The sequence below is a fragment of the Limanda limanda genome, chromosome 23, assembly GCF_963576545.1.
Source record: "Limanda limanda chromosome 23, fLimLim1.1, whole genome shotgun sequence".
NCBI lineage: Eukaryota > Metazoa > Chordata > Actinopteri > Pleuronectiformes > Pleuronectidae > Limanda > Limanda limanda.
In genome coordinates this window covers 4,168,288-4,190,932 of record NC_083658.1, presented here as the reverse complement: position 1 = coordinate 4,190,932, position 22,645 = coordinate 4,168,288, and the positions used below count along the sequence as shown (strand labels likewise).

Here is a 22,645-nt window from a genome sequence, read left to right as displayed (position 1 = left end):
CGCCGCATCTTTCCCTGTGTTCTACGCTGCACCCGTGAAACGACTGCGGTGAGATGTGGAAGCACTGCACCATTTATTGTGATAATTAGCATTTCAGTGGATTCAAACCTCGTCAAAGTCAAGGACGCTGGAATGAATAAATATTATCATATCGAAGGAGCATAAAAGCTGCGTTTCCTTTATGCCTTCCCTCAGATGTTTCACTAAGCAGCACCTCCACAAACGCAGCTCAGACTGTCTCGCCGTGGTTTTTTTTATCTTAATTAAAAAGTTTACATCCGAGAATTTCTTCGTAATGTGCCGGGGAAAAAATAATAATAATACGAAAAAATAACACGAGTGGCTAAACACTCCACCCCCGATGATATTCACCAGAGTAACGCTGACAAAAGGCCAGGGCTGAGGAAGTAAAGGGCAGGAGGGACATAAAAAGTGTCTGGCTGCGGATGATAAAAGCCATCATTAGGGAGTAAAATGAGATAGGAGGAATGAACTGGTGAGGGGTGCTGGTACGTGGGAGATACCGTCAGGAAAATAAGGTCCACTCTGTATTTTATCATGTCTATTGTTCCTATTTTCCTGGTTGCAGATTTGGGTGACTGACCACTTCACAGCGTCCTTTCTCATCTCTTCAAACCACTTCCATTGTCGCTGTGACAAAAACATGCATGCATGCAAAACGTGAACGGCAAAGCAGAACGGCTTCTGTGGTGTTTTTTTTTTTGTTTTCAAGAGAAGACAAATGATCTCTAAGCTCAGTCCTCGGAGGAGATCGCGAACAGACGCAGCTGTTTCAGCCGGCTCGAGATAAGAGAGTAAAGCGAGAGCTACGTGACACGACGTGAACTTTTCCCCCAGTTCTACACGTACGTTCGCTGGCCTAATTGGCGCCACAATGTAGAAACACTGACCATATTTAGCCCCAATTAAAGCGTCACTTAACATTTAGGGAGACTTGGGTAAACTCCTGCATCATCACTTTCCTGAGAAACTTCCTTGTTATGGTGTCATTCTTGGAACGGAGGCTCGGTGCATAATTACTGCTGAAAGAGCTCCTCCAGTGTTTTTCCACTCCTGCTGATATGATACAAAATATAATAAAGGCTTTTTTTTTTGTGGATGCTTCGGCGTATTCTCGCGCACAGCGGGGAATCTAACCCTTCGTAGCCTCGACACCAGTGAGCCGGTGCGGAGAGCGACAGGCGCGAAGGCCAGGTCAGAGCCGCATTAGCATTCACGTGTAAATTCCCACGCATCCAGCACGGCGTGGGAGGCAGAAACCGCAACCATAACTTTGGGTGAGGCTAAAAGTGAAGCGAAACACCTACACACCAAACATGACATTCCACCATCTCCAAATAGATCCAGGAATAGATGGTGGAAGGAGAACACAGTGAGAGGGATCTCAATGCATCTTACTTTGGGCTAATGGGGAGTTATTTAATCTTGACGCTGCAATAGACAGTTTTCTACACTGGACACAGTGAATGGATGAGTAAACAGAAAACATCCAGTTCTTATCAAGCCTGAGATGCCAAAAGAAAAAGACAAAAGATGATTAATTGTAACTAAATATAATTGTAAATTGTTTATTCTAGTAAATGTCAGAAATCACGTTTTCTTGCTATTTTTCTACATCTCAGATTCACTGTGTCCATATGAGAATGTTCTGTTCTTGTGAAAGTTTGATAAGAAACAATGTAACCGGAGGAAAGGAGGATTTAACCGGGTGGAGATTCGGGTCCGGTGTCAAAAACCAGATAGAAACATAACAAATTTTAACAGTATCAGTCATGGAAACAACTATAAAATGTGAATACAGTCGAGGAAATGGAAACATTACATTACATTACATTACATTTCATTTAGCTGACGCTTTTATCCAAAGCGACTTACAATAAGTGCATTCAACCCTGAGGGTACAAACCAAGAACAACAAGAATCAAGACAGTAAAATTTCTTCGAAATAAAGCAAAACTACAGAGTGCTATAAGTAAGTGCCATTTTAGTGCTACCAAAGTGTTAGTTTTCAAAAGTGGTTAGTGGTTACACAGTGATATTACTTTGTCAGTTATCATAATGAATCAGTTATGTTTCCCCTAAGAGACATATGTATTATTGAAGAAACAGAATTGTCTACAACTACTGAAATGTAAAAGTTACCATGGAGAAACTTGCTAATAGATTTAAAATATAAATTCAGTGATAGACATTGTACTTTTTAATTCAATTAGTTGTTTGATATTTACTTTCCAGATTCAAAATTAATATTACAAAACAGCCTTAACAAATATAATAATTATAGCGTGATTAATCAATTTGTAGAGGAACTATAAATTAAATCACATTTAAACTCAGACTGAAGCATGAAGATTCATTTAAAATCAAAACATGAGTTTTTTTCCCACTCAGAAGAGCAGACAAGGTCTGTGCACGACTCATAGTTGATGAATGTGACAAGTTTTCTAAATCGTTGCTATGTGCCACTTAAGAATTAAATAGTTTGTGCAAGTGTTTTTTGCATGAAGCCCGATATTTGGTGGTTTTGATTGATACAAGAATAAAAACCATTAATTTAAATGAAAATTAGCTGAGGCAAACAACAACAAATGAGCAAATATCAGTGTGATTTGTGGGGGAAAGTTCAATGAATCACTCCCCGTGTGCTGAGGACTCCACAGAATTTCATTTTGGCAATCAGCATGAAGCTGTATCTTCATAATTCATCAGGATGTCACAGTAGATTGGTCATTTTGAAGTTATCCTTGTGGCCATGTATGAATGTTTCGAAGCATAAATGAACGGGTAAAACAAACAAAATGTCTGTGCAGATAAAATCCCCCCGATCAGAAAGGTACCTTTGCAGCCTCCTTGGGCAGGTCGAAGGGGATACGCTGTCGGATTTTGGGGGGCAGCTGAGTGAGCACCTCCGCCTTGAGACGACGGATCATGATCTGACTCAGCCGCTGGTGCAGCTCCTCCAGGTTGGACGCACCGCGACAGTCCCACTGTCTGCGAGACCCAAAGTACCTGGGAGACACGGAACGGGAGCTGAAGCCTGCATTTGTATTTCTATTTTTTTCAGAGACACGTTTCTCACAGAGTCAAACTTCCTAAGAAAAGATACTTATTTACAGCACTGGCCTGAAGGAATAGTTAAACACATATAAACATTCCCACCTGGGAGCTGCCCAGTAGCACAACAGCCTTCCACTGTTAAGCGCTGAGCAGCTCTGCTGGAGCAGTCCGGGGATCAGCTTTTTGCTTAAGGGCAATTTGAAGAATGGAAACTATTTTGTCTAATGGCCACAGCAGCAGGTTCATCCCAAAACTCACCAGCAACTTTCACAATTTATCCGCCAAATGGGTTTTTAGAATAGTACTGGCCCTCAATACAAAGGCTGGTTATCTGCCATATTGGCTGGAAGTGTGGACAAAGTTAACAAGGCATTGCCAGAATTCACTGTTTCACACTTCGATTTTCAAACTTGAAGTTGCTGAAGGAAGAGAGAACCGACTCACTTCTTCGAAAACAACATATATGCCTGGTTGTGAGAATTTGAACCAGGACCTGTGCAGCTGACTCCTGGACTTCACTATTAGGAAGGGAAGGCAATAGGAACACGTTATGGAACCGCCTTGTGATTCCTCTGTTGTATGGATCCGTGTGTGTGTGTGTGTTTGTGTGTGTGTGTCTGTGTGTGTGTGGCTCAGAACGGTATTCCCCAGCCACACTATGTGCCATTATATACAAACTGTTATCATTAATGGCGTCGGGCCCATCCCCAACCGAGCCGCTGACTTTGATGGACATCCAAAACAATGTATTTGATGTGTTTGTTCACACATGTATCTGATCGTCGCTGGCAACCAGCAGCCAACTGGCATTTAAAGCTTGGCTTCGGTTGCCGCCTGGCTCCGACAACAAACCTGCTCAGCAGCTCCGCCACTCCAGGCTCAGGTAGAGGCCGTCTTACCCCAATGCTCACTTTTAAAAAAGACTGAGAATGAAATGGTAGGTGAGGTTTAATGAAACTCGGCTAATTTCACCAAGTAAGGACCAAAATGAGGTATTACACTTGGAGAAAATGAGTTTGAAAATATATTTAAGTTAATGAGGAAGATTGATAGCACTTTCATGTCAGTTCCACATGAGCTGGAGATATAAAATGGCTATCTGAGCTTAGCATAAAGACTGAAAAAAGAGGGGGAGAGTAAAATCTTATTTTGTTTAATTTGTGCAAAAACTAAAAAGATGTGGTTCTATAAGGGATTAAGTGATTCGTTAATTCTTTGTTGAGCAAAGTCTGGTACTTTACCTCCCTGGTAAACCACAACATTGTTTTACTCTGAGTTTTGTGTATTATTTCCCAAAATGTGAAACAATTGGTTCACTACTGATAGAAAAATATCATTTATATCATTGTGTGGATTATAGAATAAACAAAATTTAAATGAAATGTGTGTCAGTTGGAAGATATAAGGTTATACGTTTGTGTGAGGTGTGAGTTTTTCTCTGGGTCTGTGCTGAAAGTTCACCTGTAACGGGCGTTGCAGAATTTCTTGGCGAAGTCGGTCCAGGTCCCAAAGCTCTTCGGATAGAGGGCCTCGATCTGCATGAACAGCTGCGGAAATACACACACAGAAAATAGATCTGAGCTTTTCACCCCACGTAGCTCACATCGTCATGGTGATATCAGGTCAACCGCCCTGGTCGCAGTACCAGGAAATGACCCTTTAAAAGAAAGCAGTTTTTCTATAACATCATATACATTTGAAAAACAACTCCTTGACAAAACTGGAAGAGTTAGCAGTAAATCATGGAGACTGTTTTTACCTCCCAACTTTTCAACTTGTGAAAGGTGAGAGCACACCATCGCTCAAAACCTTTTTTTGGGCTTGAAACACAGACCTTACCAGCGCTCACGATTAGTCTACTGTCACCGAGGAAATCTTGTGCGCAATCTATTCAAGGTCCTGTCGCCCTTCGCCTAGTTTACCAGTCCCGGGTAGAAGGGCTGGGTGGTAATTTGTGTCAGCGCCAATTAACCAGGTCAACCCGTGGTGCGGCAGATACGGATCTGAGAGGGAAATGAAATTGGATCAAATATCAACGCTGTGCTGCTAAGTCGCTGCTGACACGGAAAAAAAAAATTGTGCGTCATCACAAGATCATTTTTTCGGGACTTAATTTAGAAATACTGATAAATTATGAGCTGCTGGTTTCTGTCGTCAGGGGACAGATGTGTCTTTTCTCACATCACGTGCACCGCGACAAAGCTCCAAGGATCCGTTTCAATTTTGAGTATTTGCAGCAATTTCTGGAGTAACGACAGGTAATCATCAGCGGGGCGATCTGAATAAACCGCCACAGTGAGAGCGCTATTCTAAATTCATCACTTGTTCAACAGGAGCTTTGCATTTTCACCCCTCACACTGTTGATATAATAGGTGGGTGGAATGAGGGCACATCATGAACAGTGCACCATGCCCTGAGCTGTGTGCTAACTCGATGTCAGAGCCACAGTGAGTAATGATGGCAATGAGGAGACTGGCACAGAGGCAGGGACAGGTCTTATCAGGTTTGTGCTGCGGATGATAAAATGTTATATTCAGTTTCAGATTCTAGTGGCAGAGACGGGGAGAGAGATATCGAGAAAACTAACCCTCACCACTGCAGGCAGGCGAAGACAAGATGGCATGTCTCACACACACATCTCCGCACACTCAGGAACACACACACACACACACACACTCTTTCCCGACGACACACCTTCTAAAGATTTCTTACAAGTACGAACCTCACTTCATTTTGGAATTAATTAGCCGCCTGAATTTCATCAGTTAATTATCATGATCGGGTCTCGGCAATAATTAAGTTTTGCTCACAGCAGCGAGATGACAGTGAGATCTGAGTCGTGTGTCACACAGACACTTAAACACAGTCAACACAAAACCTGTGATGTTAATCCTGAAACGTTGTCGTACCTTTACACAACAGGGGCAGAATCTGGAAGACTGAAATACTTCACGCCAGCGCTTGTGATTCTACAGGAACTCCCGGTCAGTATAAGAATTGATTTTAATATTTGATGAAAACATATTACTGTTCTTCCTGATCTCACACTTAAACACTACTTGCTAAGATCCTGATCGTATGCATACCAGAGCGTGACCTATGATTAAATCCCTTTTTAAAACAGGTTTTAATGCCAATTTCTAATTCTAATGTTAAGTGTCGTTCTTGAAGAATAACTATGGTGATATTATATATTTTCACGTTGATCTGATCAAAAGCAGACAGCTCTAAGTACGTATTCACACCACCTGTCAATAGAATCATTAGAATGCGTCTCCGGTGACCATTTGCGATCGGATCTCACTTCGCCGCTCTGTATGCAAATAAACACGAAGCTGCATCGCTGCTGTTCATACAAGACCAAATGTGATGTTGTTTGTAGTCAGAGTGACGATGAAAGATGGGTTTATTGTCAGTGTGTGTTTGTGTGTGTTTGTGTGTGTGTGTGTGTGTGTGTGTAAGACTCAGAGAAGGAGCAGGGCAAGTTGACGCTGAGTGGAAAAAGGATTTTACTCTTTTTAAATAGCAAGAAAATAGAAAATCTATATGTGGTGCTGGTCACAAATAAATAAAGGTATATAAAACACGGACAATTTTTTTTGGTTATGAAACTACAGCAGGTCAGAGGACGACAGCTGAGTAGACAGTGTGGCCTTTGTGTTCACACAATAGACCGTATATAAAGATGGATGACGCGTCCCCACTTCCTCCCACTGACCAGAAATAAAGCCAAAATATCCGAGAAACAAACACTGACACGTTGAACATTTGGAGGCAGAGTCCGATCTGGTCCATGTTCCTTCTACTAATAAGGAAGAGGCTGGATTTATGACGTCCACTGAATCTGGCCACCAGTGGACGTGGCCAATTTAAAAGAAAATATCAACATTTGTCAAACAGTCCTATTAGTTACTTTTTGGAAAAAAAAATTGGAAACATAACCCAAAGAGGGTTTTTGGAACTTTAGCTTTGATTATTGCTTATTTATCATAAATATTGATCTTGTAGAAAAAAATACTAAAGATTTGATTCAATGTTTTTTGGGGGGGGGCCTGAGCTGCTATTATTGTCTGAATGATTATTTTATGCATCTTTTCTCGACTTGGGAATTTGTGTAGAAGTAAAGTTTTATAATATTCAATGTGCAACAGTTACAGAGTCATAGAAAAGCTACATCGCAGGTTATGAATAATTACGAGGCTGTGTGTGTGTGTGTGTGTGTGTGTGTGTGTGTGTGTGTGTGTGCGTGTGTGTGTGTGTGTGTGTGTGTGTGCGTGCGTGCGTGTGTGTGTGTGTGTTTGTTTACCGGAGAGCAGAGCTATTCATAAACAGGATGTTTTGCATATGTTCCAATTTTCTGAAAACAATCAGTAGTCGGAATTGGAAAGAAAATAAAAGATTGTTTTGCAGATCAACCGTATATTTGGTTCTGTAAACACAATAAATACATCGACGTATAACCCTTAATTATTTAGCAGATTATCATCATGATGATTCAAGCAACGGAAAAACATAGTAAAAGCCAGAAGTAGCTCTGCTCCTGATGCTGCAGTGGATGACTTGAGCGTAAATGCCAAAGCACAAAGCTGCATCTGTGCCCCGTCATTAGGACACAGTGGTCATAGAGCACTGGTTATTGATGCTGTATTGTGTCTTCACATCGAGAGCCTGAAAAGATTTTCTATTCACAAAGTCCACTTCATCCCCTGCAGCTGCAGTGATGGAATACGCCCGCAATCTACATCCTCAATATAACATATATAAAAATGATATAATAAATCATTATGGGGAAGGGGGACGGCTCCGGTGCTCCTCCACACACCGTTGTCCTGTGAACAGCCCTTCTTATTGTCTCTAAATTCAATAGTTTTCCCCCGTGTGCTTCTTTTTATTACTCGTCTCATTTATTGCAGTGCAGTGTCTGTTCATATCGGGCTTTGTAAATGAAGTTTTTGCAACAAAGGTTATTGAAATAAGTCCACGGGATCCTTGAGGATAAGTGATGCCAGAGAGAGTTAATTGGCTTTTTGAATGTTGGATCCGAGTATTACCTGCTCGGGAGCAAGTTACCATGGCGATCAACCTGCACCGTGGAGTGAAACACCTTTGTTAAGAGCAGGAGCTGAGCCCTGAGTCAGCCGACTAATCTGTCTTCCTGAGTTCGGGCTCACAAGGATGTAATACTGGAATCTGGAGTGTCGTTTTTTTCCTCATTAGCTACAGAACATCTATAATTTTTCATGAAAAAATCCAAAGTGGGGCTTAAAATAATTTGGGATCTGTTAGGTCTCTGCAGTCTGAAAAGAAAACAACTACCCTTTCCCCTGTTAAACGTCTGTTCTCTTTCCATTTGGTCCAGTGTTATTACCTCCTCGGGTCGACCCAGGGCCGGGGTCCCGGTGAGCAGGATGGCCCGCTTGGCTCTCTGGATGAACGGAACCAGAATCTTCGTGCGCGCCGCATTCCGAGACTTGAGGTAATGCGACTCGTCCACCACGACCACGGCAAACTGCTGCCTGGTCAGAGCCTCCACCAGGGGGCGCGAGTCTGTGGTGAGCAGCCCATAACCCAACACTGTCACCTTGCTGCTGCTGAAACCCCTGGAGGGACACACACACAAACACACACACACACACACACACACACACAGATCAACACAAGGATGGCAAGTTAACATTGCTTTATGTGTTTTTACTTGTTGCTTATCAGGAGCTAAGGCTCAATTTATCAATTAATCATTTGCTCAATAACATGTCAGATAATCAATAATTGATTAATCATAAAAATTTCCCAGGGCCCAAGATGACGTTTTGGAATAGCTTGTTTTATTTGACCAGTATAACAAACCCCCTAATATGTTAAGTCTACAACAATTCAAGTATTACAAGTGGTAATATTCACATTTAAGGAGCTGAAACGAGCCGGAGTACCCCTATTGACATATATGTATCTATAGTTAAACACATATATACTCAAAATCGGCTCAGATGTTCTGGTGTTCACTGACTTGGCAACAAAGCCATTAAGGCAAAGTACAGCAGACTTTTGAAAATGGACGTGTGGACGTGATGAATGTGAAGGCAGACCGAGGAAGACACACAGATGTGGACACAGTACCGACTGCAACTGCAGCTTTTTCATAAATCTGCTCTTCTGGAGCACTTAAGAAATCCATTCCTGGGCTGTGCTGCAATTTCTATATCATCCAGGCTGTGCGCCGAGCTAACACACACACACACACACACACACACACACACACACACACACACACACACACACACACACACACACACACACACACACACACACACACACACACACACACACACACACACACACACACACACACACACACACACACCAGCATATTCACGGATAAACAAACAAACACAGAAGCGACATTCAGCTGCATGAAACTCAATAAGCATCTCTGAGAAATCAAAAAACGTTTCCAGCATCTGTCAAGCTCAAATTCTTCACCTTCGCCACACACACACACACACAACCACACACACACACAAACACACACGGACACACACACGTTTCCGAGCTGAAATAAACCTCAGGTGCCTTTTCCTGTTCTACATAAGAACAAGTGAATCAAAATACAGGGAGGAGGTGCTGCATAATTTTTTTCTTGCCTCCTTGTTCAGTCATTAACACATCCAGTTCAAGGACACGTTTTTTCCCAGAAGGCTTTCACAACCTCTTTGCACCCCATCTGTGATGTGAGGTGGGAAGGTTTTTTTTAACCCCCCATTCTCTCTCTCTCTCTCTCTCTCTCCATGCCACAAATACAGAAAGTTTGTTTCATTCAAAAATAAAAAAACTAAGGGAACTAGGGGAAAGTTGAGGAGATAATGAAAGTGGCTGTTTTCAAGGCTCACACTCGACACTGCAAACCTGAACCAATATAACCAGCTGAGAAAATGAGTCTCAATTCTCTACGACAGCAGTTTCCCACTTCCTGCATTGGAAAAAAAATAAAGTTTCAGCTCGTTTTCAATATTGCAGTGGACGCCTTGACATGATTTGCTTGTCAGGTCTGTCACACGTCGGCCTCTGCTGGCTCCTGACACCGTGGGACATTTTTAGATTAATTTGCCAGCCACAACTTTTCTGTCTGTCACACGGCTTCACTCTCACACCGAGTGGCCAAGAACGTTCAGGCTCTTAATAGCATCTCTTTAGGTAAATCATTAGCACTCGAATGAGTAGAGGCAGAGAGCAGGAGAGGTGCTGACATCAAACGCTGCCACACTCCTTGTCGAGGACAACCTCCCCTCTAGTTCAAATAATGGCTGCAGCCTTTCACTTAGATAATCCTATGTACGATGAACATAATCCTGTGGATTATGTACTTTGCATTGATATCCCACACACATTTATGAGCCCTAAAGAGACCTGGTATGCACTCCCACAGAGGCTCTGGGTCTGAATGTGCAGAATGCCTCCTTATCTGCTCGATAAATGCATCGTTTTTCTCCCTGAATGATTTTAAAATAAATAACGACTAATTGTTTTGGCATTTTCTGAAGAATTAAAAATTCACAGTCAAATGTGCTGGGTTTCTTTGTCATGCATGATAGTAAATTCAATATCTGGGGTTTTGGGCTGATGATTGGACAAAACAAGCAAAATAAAGATGTTACTTCGAGGTTTAAATCATAGACTGGACTCTTCCTTCTCCCACTATCCAGAAATCAAGCTAAAATATCCCAGATACGAACACAGCAATCTTGACGTGGACTTAAAATCAAATTGTGGAAAAAGTTACAGCATTCAGCTCTTGTTCAATATTTAAAACTAATGATTTATCTAAGCAACTTGTTTTTATGCACGAGTCAACTTCACATCATCTCACGTGTGGCCTGGCGCAGGTGTTGGTGGTGCGGCCGGATGACCTACATGGTGTGGCTCTTGTTCTCCACCAGGTTAATGTCTCCAGGCTGCAGCTCGGGGATCCACCGCTCCAGCTCCTCGATCCAGGGGTATTTCATGGAAGAGGGCACCACCACGAGGAGAGGCCACTCCTGCCGGAAGGCGCATGCCACCGCGATGGCCTGCACCGTCTTCCCAAGACCCATCTGGACCGAGCAAATCAACACACGGCGAAGGGGAGAGAAAAACAAACGCTGCGATAAATTGCATATGACGGCCGAGCTGATGCCCGGCCCAAGAGTAATATGGTCTCAGAATGATTCTTGTGTCAAAACTGATTAGGCACGTGGGAGTGCTGCACAGGGCTGACAAATTAATTTGGAAGGCATGCAGCGAAGTCTCAGGTAAGTTTTCTTTTTGGGGGGGGGGGGGGGGGCAGATTTCCTGAGCCAGCATTGTGTGTGCTTACCTCATCAGCAATCATACATCTGTAAAACAAAAGGAAACAGAGGAAACTTTATCAGATGGTTGCTGAGACGAGGAAATTACTTTGTAGGCCAGACAAATCCTAGTTGCTATAAAAAGACAGAGTTCATAGTTGAAAGTTTTAAAGGACAGAAGCCCCCTGCAGCAGGAGGGCTTTGCTCAAGGGGGGGGGGGCATTTATTCTGATACTCATTCCCAGCTCGTCCGAGGATTCATACCAGAAACTGTCCTGTCACATCCCGACCTCTCAAACCTTCCGGGCCACAGTGAAAAGTTGTGAGACACCTTCACCTAAACTCTTGGACAAATTTCAAGTCTCTCACTTGTGAGTTAAAGATGCACTGGCACTTTGTTTGAGTTTGAGAACTGTTGCTGCTATTTAATATTAATGCTGTTGTTCCTAATGAATATTTCAGATTGTGATGTAGCTGAGAGTCCTCGGAGAGACTTTGCAGAGAGCGATCCCTGTGCTCGGGTTCATCCAGTTACCTGGGAAAGAAAGTAACGTGGTGGCTCGTGCAGAGCAACATCTAATCGCAGTTTAAATCCCGACGTAAAACGATAATAACATTAAAATGATACAGAAAAACTGATCTATTCTTTTGATGATCTAAATTTAGGACATGACAAGCTGCCACACACAAGTGAGAGGTGCAGGTGCAGGACAAGCGACAGAGTTTTTTTAGCGCAATTAACAATTAATCGATTAGTGAGTCGACAGAAATGTAATCTGCAAACTACCCCTGCTAATCCTGATTATCCTTTTACATCTTCACTTTCATATTTTGAAGAGGGTGAGATTAACCTGCGATTGAACCTCAAACGAGCACAACAGCATCAGTTCACCTCGGGCTCTGATGTGATGTTTGTGCCGCCACAGAACATCAAGCTACTTCCCTTTAGAAAGCACATTATAAGGAACAATGAGAGCTGGACACATGGCCTCCGCTGGAATCGTCCCCGTGGAAAAAGTGCAAATAGATCAACCTCTGGTTCTCTCTGCCCACTGGGTTTGGGCCCATTGTCATTGCCGTTGCTTATTCACAAACGCTTCCAACATCGTGTCAGAGCAAATAGTGCAACAGAGCGGCTCTGAATACCTCAGACACACTCTCTCATTATTCTTTCTCCTCCTCCTCCACCTCCTCCCCCCATCTCCGCCCCATTTCTCTCTTTCAGCTGAGGAACATGATTAATGTGCACCTTGCCACTGGTGGTTTTTCTAATTGCCAGCACACCGGCCCAGTCAGCGCAATGTGTGCACGCACGCACACACACACACACACACACACACACACACGCGCCACACTCAAATGGGTCTTATGTGTGTGAAAGATGCACACAAAGGAAAAATACATGCAAAAAAAATACACAATGAATGCACAGGCACGTGAACAAAAGGAGGTCCACATATTTAAACTTATATATGTGCAGGTGCATGTGCGTGTGTGTGTGTGTGTGTGTGTGTGTGTGTGTGTGTGTGTGTGTGCGCACATTTATACACACACCCGCAAACTAGGGAGGGAGTGCGGCTGGGGCAGGTGCTTGCCATTTCTCAACACATTAATCATCCTCCTTTAAATAACCTGAGCGTCGTCTTGACGGTTTGGGACTGCGAGGATGCTGCGGTGCTGTTGCCTGACGACGGCACGGTCCCTGTCAAACGCATCTTTTTAATGTTATCTCTGAAACCCACAAGCCCCAAAGTGTCAGGAAAATGGGCTCCCCCACCCCCACCCACCCACACACCCCCACCGCCAGAGCTGGCTATACGATGAATTGATGGCTTCGACCTCTGCACAGTGATGTGTTGTGTGGCCCCGTGTCTAACCCCAATCTTCCAGCCCGGCTCCGGTTCTCTTCGGAGGACCGGACCTCCGGTGCACCGTGGTCAGCGGGGAAACGGCTCAGAGGTTGGACGCTGCACGGAAGGCTGACTCGGAGGATGCTCCCCTGCACTCGGCTCGGACTCACTGAGCTCACTCGCACCCAGCGCCGGGTTCAGGGTGCAGGTTTGCTGTGTGGTGTGAATGTTCTTAAAATCAAATCAAAGTAGCCTTTAGCAGGAAAGGTTTTGGCAGGTGGTTTTTTTCGTGCTGGTGGAAGATGGAAGATGAATGCATGTTTGAATAGCGTGTAGGACTTTAAAAGGAAAAGCTATATGGGACAATCGAAGACCCCCAACTTCAGCCCACTCTTCTGCACTCTTCATCTAAAAGCTCTTTTATCCCTGTTTCTTCCAGTGGTGCTTAAAAAAAACGGTTTTGTAGATGACATACAATTGTTACACACAAACACACACACCAGCTGTTTTTTAATCTTGAATGTTTTTAACCACCTTTTTCCAACCACAGAGTGACATTTAAATAATCTGCATTTCCAACCGTCTAAATTGGAGACATTTGCAAAAATATACATAACCTCATTAGATAGCAAATTACCCATTAAATTATATGTTCATCATACAAATGACCAATTTAATTCCTGAGCAAAACAAAAACAACATTTAAGTCCGACTCTACACGTAGACTGTAAATAAATATGTATGACATGACTGCGAAGCCAAACTACTGCCAAGGCGTGTTGATCGCCACCTGCTGGCTGGCTGCAGTACAGGTCCCTCCATGTTAGCTGATAGGACATGGACCAGACAAAACAGGATTTAATGTTGATGTCTCACATTATCAGACCATGCAGGAATATAAATGGAATATTTTACTAGCAACTCATATAAACATCATAATCGTAATAATGTCCTCTTCAGAGTAAGGTCAATAGTCAGAATTTGATCAATGATGAAGATGTGATTTAGTTGTATTCTTGTGAATCACTTCCAAGAATCATAATCTCCTTTTGTGTACATTAAAGGGGCTCTCCGCTGATTTCACACATGAGGATCAGATCAATTCAGTCACTTCTCAGTGTGTGAACACAGATCCATAACATCCTTTGTGGCCTCGGAGGCAGCTTTCTAAAGCGTGAAGAAGAAAAAAACAACCCCTGGTGATGTCATCGATATAGGCTCATAGGCGAGAGTACAAGTGTGGTGTAAATACATGAACTTGTGTGTGTGTGTGTGTGTTCAGAGGAAAAGCTCCGTCTCTGGGATAGAGTTCTCTCAGTAATTTGACCGTCACAAGGAGAGACAACAGAGTGTGCGTATCGATCGCTGCTCGCATCAGGAGAGCAGGCCATATTCAATCAAAGCACGGGCGGTCATTTAGAAAAATATTCTGGATGAGTCAAAACAGGCTGAACATGCTCTGCTTCCAGCTGCAGTCGACATCTTAATCGAAGTTTACAACAGCACTTAATTGATGGACTTATAGTCCCCCTCAGAGTACTGCATTATGTACCCTGGGTATATTCAAACAGTGGTGAAGGAAGTACTCAAACAGTTTATGTAAAAGTACAAATAAATAGATAAAAATGTGCTTAACAAAGTAAATGTACTTTATTATATCCCACTACTGCTATTTAGCAATCCGATGCAAACTTCTGCCCAACTTTCCAAACAACACTATCAATCACATCTCATGGGTTTTTATTATCATACCGTGACACAACTGTCCCACATTATCCCTCGTCTAACGCCATAAAACTCACTTACCCTCCTACACAGACGGATGCGGCGGACTCCGTGAGTATTGCAACAACATTTGATGTTTTGCTTCGGTACGCTTGATGTCTCCGGTTGTGAAAAAGCACAATGACGGTGAGAATTAAAGGAGAAAATGCACCCACGGATCCTCCTACACTGTTAGATCTCTAACATCATCCGTGACGTTCTGTGCTTTTCAGGAGTTATTCTATAATGAAGCGCTCTGACATTTATTTCTTTGGCTGACAGCCTGCCTCATCCAGTTCCACCTCAGGTAGTCATCCTACATTTCGCAGAATTGGTATACTCCTTCCTCAAAATCCAACATGTGTGAAACTACACTGCACTCAGGTCTATTCAGGTTATTGCCTTTGCAACGAGTCTGTTGAGTATCAGTAAAATAATTCGGCTTCTGCTTTGGTTTGATGTTCTTTCCAAGGCTGCTGAAGGAGCAAATAAAGAACAGCGGGGTGCAGATCAGATCAAGATTACTGTCAATAACAATCAGTTTAAGCTAAAGTCATCCTTGCTGTCTGTCTGTCTCTGAGTGCACAGGGAGAGATGGGGATCAGGGGTTGTGTTTTGCATTTTCACAAAAATCGTCTAAAATGTGAGCTACAGTTGAATAAAAACATAGCAGCTGTATTATATCCCATTAATGCTTGTAGAAAATGTTGCAACCCGAATGTGGATGAGAAGGTTTCCTGAAATGGTTTAATGTTTTCAAGCTTTTAAAGCTTGTCTCTCGCCTAAAGATTCTGTAAATTCACATGCACGTGTCTTTTTTGTAGATTACCAATACATGGTATTAAATGCAGATGAAAGACCCTCATCAAGTCACGTCAAGTCATTTTTTAAAATCTCATGAAGCAAACATTAATTTTATAATGTTTATAGATCAAATCTGCCAGCAAAATTTGCCATCGGTCAGCTGGTAATACGGAGCTGCCCACCTTTTTTTACTGATACCAAGGACCCATTGTTTCAAACAATTGCCATCAATTCCCAGTAGTAAATCTGCCACACTTATTTTTTTGTGAAATGAAAGTGTGAGAAGCAGCTTTTTCTTCTCCTATTTTAAAGGAAGAGAACTTTTGACTAAAAGTGGCTAAAATCTATGGAGACCCTCTGGGGTGAGAGCTTTAGTTTGAGTGAGGACCACCACATCCAACCTGACCTGTTTGTAGAGGTGGAGCTTCTATTACCACATGCAAGTGAGAGACAAACAGACCAAGTAGAGAAGTAAGATAGAGAAATACAGAAGCTTTATTTAAGTCCCTGTTAAACTGATCAGAGGTATTTGATTCTGCATCTTTACATAAATCTACTGGTAAAAATGGACAATGGAGTCACAGACATGCAGAATGAAGCTGTTTTCTACATGTGTGTATATTTGTAATTCAATAAGCTGGACACGTCGGACAGTGTTCATTCTTCCAGATCTTGCTCCACCTATATTACCTTGTGCTAATACCACTTCTGCCGGTTCTCCAGAGAGAAGCGACGCCGGCCACTGCTCTTACTGTCAAACTGAAGCCAATTGACTGAGGTGGCTGTCACCTCGGTGCAGCTAGAGACAATTGACTCCTGACCCACTCGTGCAACAAAGCACTGCCTCCCAGTGCTCCTGAATCAATATGGCCGCTCTGCATCACAGCGGCGGTGCTCAGATTGGCTCCCCCTGTGCTGACCTTACCGAGAACCCTGGACGAGAATCGACTGGACGAGGAGGAGGAAATGGTTTAGTCCCGGCCCTGCATTCCTGCAGCTCACGCTCACCACAGCCAAACACTTGCAGATCTAAGGGCAACGCAGAAACTTCCTACTGGCCTGGTAATTGTTTTCGAAGATATAAACCGGACTCTATCTGACCTTCTGGATTTTAGAATATATTCACACACTCTCAGGACTTTTTACTTTCCTCTTGAGCCATTTAGCATGGCTGGACATCACATTTTTCCCAGTGCGCTATGGAGGTGGGTAGGGCTGCCTACTTTAAAGCTCCATTAGGCAAATTATCTACATAAAAATGCCTTTCTATTAGACTAAATCACCCACTGAGGCAGCAATAGAGAGGAGAATGTGTTACGCTACGGATTTGAGAGGGATGCGCAGATGAATTTCTGTAAGTGTGGACACAAGCTGAACATCTCCATCATCTTAACCCATCAGTGACCAACAGAACTAAAGAGCTTCCTGTCTCTTCAGTGTCATTTAGTAAAGCAATGCAAACAGAGTGTGTTTTATGTAGATGGTGAAGGTGGCCTTGCAGGATTTTTTTGTGAATAAAGTTATTATTACTTTGAGTGTTTCCCATAAAGCTGCATTATGAGTTTTCCTGAAGCCTAATACATTTTTTCAATGTAAAGTAAAATGTAAAGAATGAGGAGTAAAGCTTATGTTCTTCTATGTTACGACAATAGGCCTGAGTTAAAAGCATCTTCATAGCGATAAATCTATATTTACACTTTGCAGAGTTGAAGTGTAAGGTTGCAAACCCAGAGGGGGGGGGGGGATTCACTGCACTCAAATGGTGCCACTCAAATAAGAACAACACATCTACTTATCTGCAAGTCTTTGTCTTCTCTTTGCCATCATTGACTTGGCAAACAAGATGCAAGTTGACCTTTATTTTCAATCTTTGAGTGTCAGATGTAACTTAAGAGTCAAAATTGCAAAAACATAACCAAGGCTGTGATGTCACCGACTGAGCGGCCGTGCTGCTTACCGTCCATTCCTCGACAAGGCAAACTCCACGCCCTCTCTTTGGAATGACATGAGGCGCTGCAGGAGCTTGTGAGGAAGGCCTGACAGTTGCTGTGACCATCTTGTGTCACAGTGAGAGGTCTTCGGGCCATGACCATCCATTTCCATTAGTAAGTCCTCATCAGCTTCTTGCTCATTCATTGGGCTCAGATTTTAAGCTGGGAAAAAAACAAAAAGTACATCTTTATGTTCAACTGTAAACCTTGAATATTAACCTCAGCATCTATTTGACATATAAGAGCACATTTCTTTACCGTACTGGTTTAGACATGTTTCATTATAATGGTACGTAGCACTGCTCTGTTGCCTACTTGCACTGACAGGAGTACCATTATTAGAAGCTGGGTGATGCAGCAAAGTGGACAGGGAAAGTCAGAATTGTAAATGGGATGGTAAAAGTTGCCTGTCTCAGCCGCCTCCAGTCACAGCAGCTTCGTGTTGCCCCCCCCCCCTGGTTCACTAACAACCCTGCAGAATCCTCACTGTCAGGAAGTGCACGCTTACAGTAATCCTAAAAATGTTGATGTTGATAATTGTCACGATAAATGTCACATTATTGATTATTTTAAGTGTAAAAATTGGTGCTTGTGAGTGGAGGTTTTAAATTCTTCATTATGAGCAAAGAATGACAAACATATGATAAACAGCGAAACATTTTATAAATCTGAGGATGATAAATCCCATGTTAAGCCTCCTAACTGTACACAAGCATTATTCCGATATATATTGGGCCTATATTGTATTGCTCTTGATGAAAATTATATTGCAATAGTAACTTATTTGTATATATTGCCCAGCCCTAAATGGTTATGTTTAATATCATGTAATAGTAAGGTATTTGTGTATAATTGGGCTAATTATAGATGTGCACTCAATTAATATTAAGTTATCTTGTTGTATATATCGTAACTGGAATTTACTGATCCTACATTTATGGACAAGTATTAATGTATTAAGCATTTGCAATATAATATAAGTTACAAGAAGCTTTTCCACTGTTACACACAGGGATTCAAGTGTAAACAAACTAAAGTAGTTAGCTAAAGCTAGAGCTAGCAACCAAAAACAAGGAAGTAAATATACCTGAAAACATAATTAAAAGTCCCAGTCGTGTTCAAAATGATGACCTCAGCTCTTACGACCCTTTAAACTGTCTCTACCATGTTTAATATTCAAACCGGAAACGCTTTCCTGCTCTTTGCTAGCTAGCTGCTACCTAGCTACCTGTCAGCCCCATTAAAAACACTGGAAGGCTAGCTGCGTATGCTAATGCGTGTTTACAAGTGACGCCACAGGGTCGAGCTGTGATGAAACGAGTCAATGTGACTCCCTGACGAGTCACGTGTCACATAACAAACCTTTGAAACAGCTTTTTGCTCATAAGTACAGATGTATATATATATATTATAATATAGTTTTTGGTCAGTGAGGTTAGCCTACCCCGGTTAGCCTGCAGAGTGTAAACACCGCACTGAAAAGTTTCGCGGCAAACTCGAGGTACACTCGGTTTGTATCACCGGGCAGTCGCGGCAAATCGGTGTCTGCAACTCCCGCACAATCTGCGGTTTGATGTGAACCCACTTCCCGTTAAAAGGAATCAAGTGTTTGCGTGATTTTTGAACTGGGATGTGCGGTGCGTTGCGTGGCGGAACTGTCACCGCGAGTAGGAGAGACGACCCGGCAGGGACAGGAGGTGACACACATCCAGCACCCTCCTCCTCCGAGGACCGTGAAGGAGGTGACGCACTCGCCCCAGCCCGCAGGACGCCAGCCCCGCTGCTTCTCTCCTTCACCCCCGGTAGAGACAACCACCGAGTGTCAAACCACAGCGGTAAGACAGCAGCAGACACCCCGTCCAACTCTCATCGGCCCCGGGGGGTTCACAGTGCTGGTACGGGGTCGTTAGCGATAAACACCCGTGACAGCTCCGGGCTACGCTGCCGCTGGATCCGGGTTAGCTTAGCCCCGATCCTGCGCTAGCGTAGCCCGCTGCGATGGCTCGCTCCTGGGCAGAAATAAAGCAGACGCCGTGTCCACTTTGTAAGCGGCCATTTTCGATCTCTGCTGCATGTCTATGAAAGCCATAAATCGGCTAAAGACACAGCGGGATTCAGTGTCTTCCAGGCCCGCTCCTCTCCAGCGATATGCGGCAACCAGTAGCGTGGACATGGTGGACTGGGAGCCACCGCGATACATACAGCTGTCATGGGATTAATGCGCTGTTTGGCTAAGTTTGTCATCAGCCGAATTTTAGTTCGGACTATGAACTGTCAGATTGACGTGTTGCGTGTGATCCGGGGGTTGTCGATGTTGAGAAAACGTTAAAAATAGCCAAATTTACAATGGAGTCTGGTGTGGACCAGCGAAAACTACGAGAGACTGATTGATTTAAATTGTTCTGCAGGATTAGGCAAAGCAAACATCGATCGGCTGTCTGCACGTCTTCTTCCTCTGTGACTGATAATACAACGGGCTTCTAAGAACACGTCTCACACCAAAGTCAAACACATGTATTATTCAAGGGAACCCAAGCAGAAGAATTGACCAAATAAGGGCAAATCTATTATTTAAAGATCAATAGCAGGGAAATTAATTGTGAAATTGACTTGGAATGAATGTGATGCAATCTGTCTTTGTGGATCATTTGATTTGTATCACCCTTTTTTGACTGAATATTTGTTTTAAACATTGACACCTGCACTCTTTCAATACCACTGGATTGCTGTCAGAGGTTATAAAAGCATTTACGCCAGTGACAGCCCAGAGATCGTTCCTCTAACAGCTCACTTTGGTTTTCGTGTTAACCTGAAATCCACACCCACCGTCATTCCCATGCACTGACAGCGTTCGCCTCACACACTCGGACCGAGACTGGAAGAGTAAACTTACTACGGAGACCGAGCTCCACAGTGGTATTGTCTTCCAGCAAAGCACCAGCGGAGCCTGGTGGGTGGAGAGTGGCTGCCGAGGGGAGACGATGGCGTTCGTCTCTACGATGCTGTCCAGCCATCCTGCTCTTTATTCCTTCTCTGTGTGTGTGTGTGTGTGTGCACTGTAACATGCCCTCATTGCAGCACCGTGACCACAATTGATATTTGTGAGAGCTGCAGTCATTTGGAAGTTCCTTAATGTGAGAGTGATGGGTTTCAGCAGCTGCTTCTCCTCCGAAGTGGTCGGCTCACGTCTCGGAGGCTCTCTGGTGGTCGCCGACCAGCCGCACGTCTCCTCCAAGGCTTTAAATAAAATGCCAATAATTGTTTGCCGGAACTGTTTCACCCGCTGCCGCTCGGGCCACTGCAGCCGCGACTCTGTTGACATTCATTACACAGGTTGGGGCCGTATTTGGAGCTGATGACATTATCAGATATGGAGGCTGAGGAGGCTGTGTAATAGCTTTCACCAAAGATGTGGCCCGCTGACTAAATAATTCATCGCCTTCCAGGGGGGGTGAAAATCTCTCTTTCCCATAATATTTGGTCAGGGCCGCTTAAATAATTCATCCGCCTATCCATAAATTGTTTGTTCAATCGGTGACCTTTTCGTGGGATTAAGGAAGCACAATAATAAATTCTTCAGAGACCTGGCATAACGAATGGTACAATTATGAGGCAGGATTGGATCGGATCGGTTGTCGCAGCCGGGTGTCGGTTGCTTAGTGACAGCAGGAACTTTTCCGCCCACTATGTTTGCTGTTAAAGTCTGAGCGACTGAAAGGACAAAAACAATCACATTACGGCAGTCTAGACTTCAGCTGCACACGGGTCCTGTGTGTGACTTCCCATGTCTTTGACAGCCCGTCAGTCACTCAGCGGTGAAAGCTTCACGGAGTAGATTATTTTTAGAGCCCAATTATCACTCTCATCCAGGCTCTCTCCTCCGCAAGTACACCGAGCACTCGATCTTTAATGAAATTAACAGGCCAATCGAGGACAAGAGGAGGTGATAATCGCTTATTGTTTCCCAGTTAAATCCTCTAAAGTCATTAAAGGTAGGTGTGGATGATGTGGAGGAGAATCAGGGGCGTGGTTTTACCATGAAGAAGCCGTCGCTCCTCGTCTGTGTGTTTTCGTCTTAATCCACCAATAAGCCTATTTGAGATGTTCATCGCCGTATTTCACTTCTGTGTTTTCGGTGATGGGCATATTTCAGGTGGCGTTTCTCTCTCTAAGTCAGTGGGATTAGCTGTAGCCTTGTGTGAGAAGCAGGGTGCCAGCTTTAATGGGAAGGTAGCCCAGTGAACAGCTCGGCCTCTCAGCGGCCAGCGCTTCCCCATGGTCTCTCCACCTGCTCCTTGAGCACCTAGCTGGCTGCGGACACGTCGCTCCCGTCCCCCTGTCCTCTCCTCCTCGCTGCTGGTCGCCTCTCTTTCTCCTTCGCTTTCTTTTTCGCTTCCTCTGAGCCTTTTCTTTTGCCTTTTCTCTCCCACCGCTCTAGCGCCCACCCTCCCGTTTTTTTGTTTTTTTGTTTTACCCTCCTCTTCCTCCCAATCTCTCTCTCCTTCTATCCATCCCATGTCGCTGGCTGCCCTTTCCTCCTCCTCCTCCTCCTCCTCACCCCGCCTCCATCCTAAAGCAGAGTAGCTAATGAAGAGCCCCATTTAGCCGGGGACTTTAGTTCAGTCAGCGCTCGGTTGCGCCGGCCGGCCTCGGCTGCCGTGACTGGCTGTTCGGGCTCTGACATCACACAGGGGCCAGCTGTTGATTTGGCGCTGTCTCCAAGGCTGGCTGGCTTGATGGCTTGTGGCAGGTAGACTTGTGCTCGCGCAGCACTCTCTCGCTCTCTCTCTCTCTCTCTCTCTCTCTCTCTCTCTCTCTCTCTCTCTCTTCCTCACT

The 22,645-nt window shown here is 43.8% G+C and overlaps 2 protein-coding genes across 5 annotated transcripts in view; one reads left to right on the top strand and one right to left on the bottom strand.

Moving 5' to 3' along the window:
- The window catches only part of zranb3 (zinc finger, RAN-binding domain containing 3), a 67,451-nt gene extending 48,088 nt beyond the window's left edge, over positions 1 to 19,363 (bottom strand). The window contains exons 1-7 of the mRNA XM_061067107.1: positions 19,254 to 19,363; positions 17,776 to 17,971; positions 11,430 to 11,448; positions 10,988 to 11,166; positions 8,448 to 8,679; positions 4,540 to 4,625; positions 2,859 to 3,030 (exon numbers count right to left, since the gene is read on the bottom strand). Of these exons, the coding sequence (XP_060923090.1) occupies positions 2,859 to 3,030; positions 4,540 to 4,625; positions 8,448 to 8,679; positions 10,988 to 11,166; positions 11,430 to 11,448; positions 17,776 to 17,954 (867 nt within the window). The 5' untranslated portion in view covers positions 17,955 to 17,971; positions 19,254 to 19,363. The remainder of the gene's footprint in view (positions 1 to 2,858; positions 3,031 to 4,539; positions 4,626 to 8,447; positions 8,680 to 10,987; positions 11,167 to 11,429; positions 11,449 to 17,775; positions 17,972 to 19,253) is intronic.
- Positions 19,364 to 19,551: 188 nt separating this feature from the next.
- The window catches only part of LOC132996839 (R3H domain-containing protein 1-like), a 38,400-nt gene continuing 35,306 nt past the window's right edge, over positions 19,552 to 22,645 (top strand). For all 4 annotated transcript variants that reach the window (XM_061067203.1, XM_061067201.1, XM_061067200.1 and 1 more), the window contains exon 1: positions 19,552 to 19,644. The gene's annotated coding sequence lies outside the window, so the exon portion shown is untranslated. The remainder of the gene's footprint in view (positions 19,645 to 22,645) is intronic.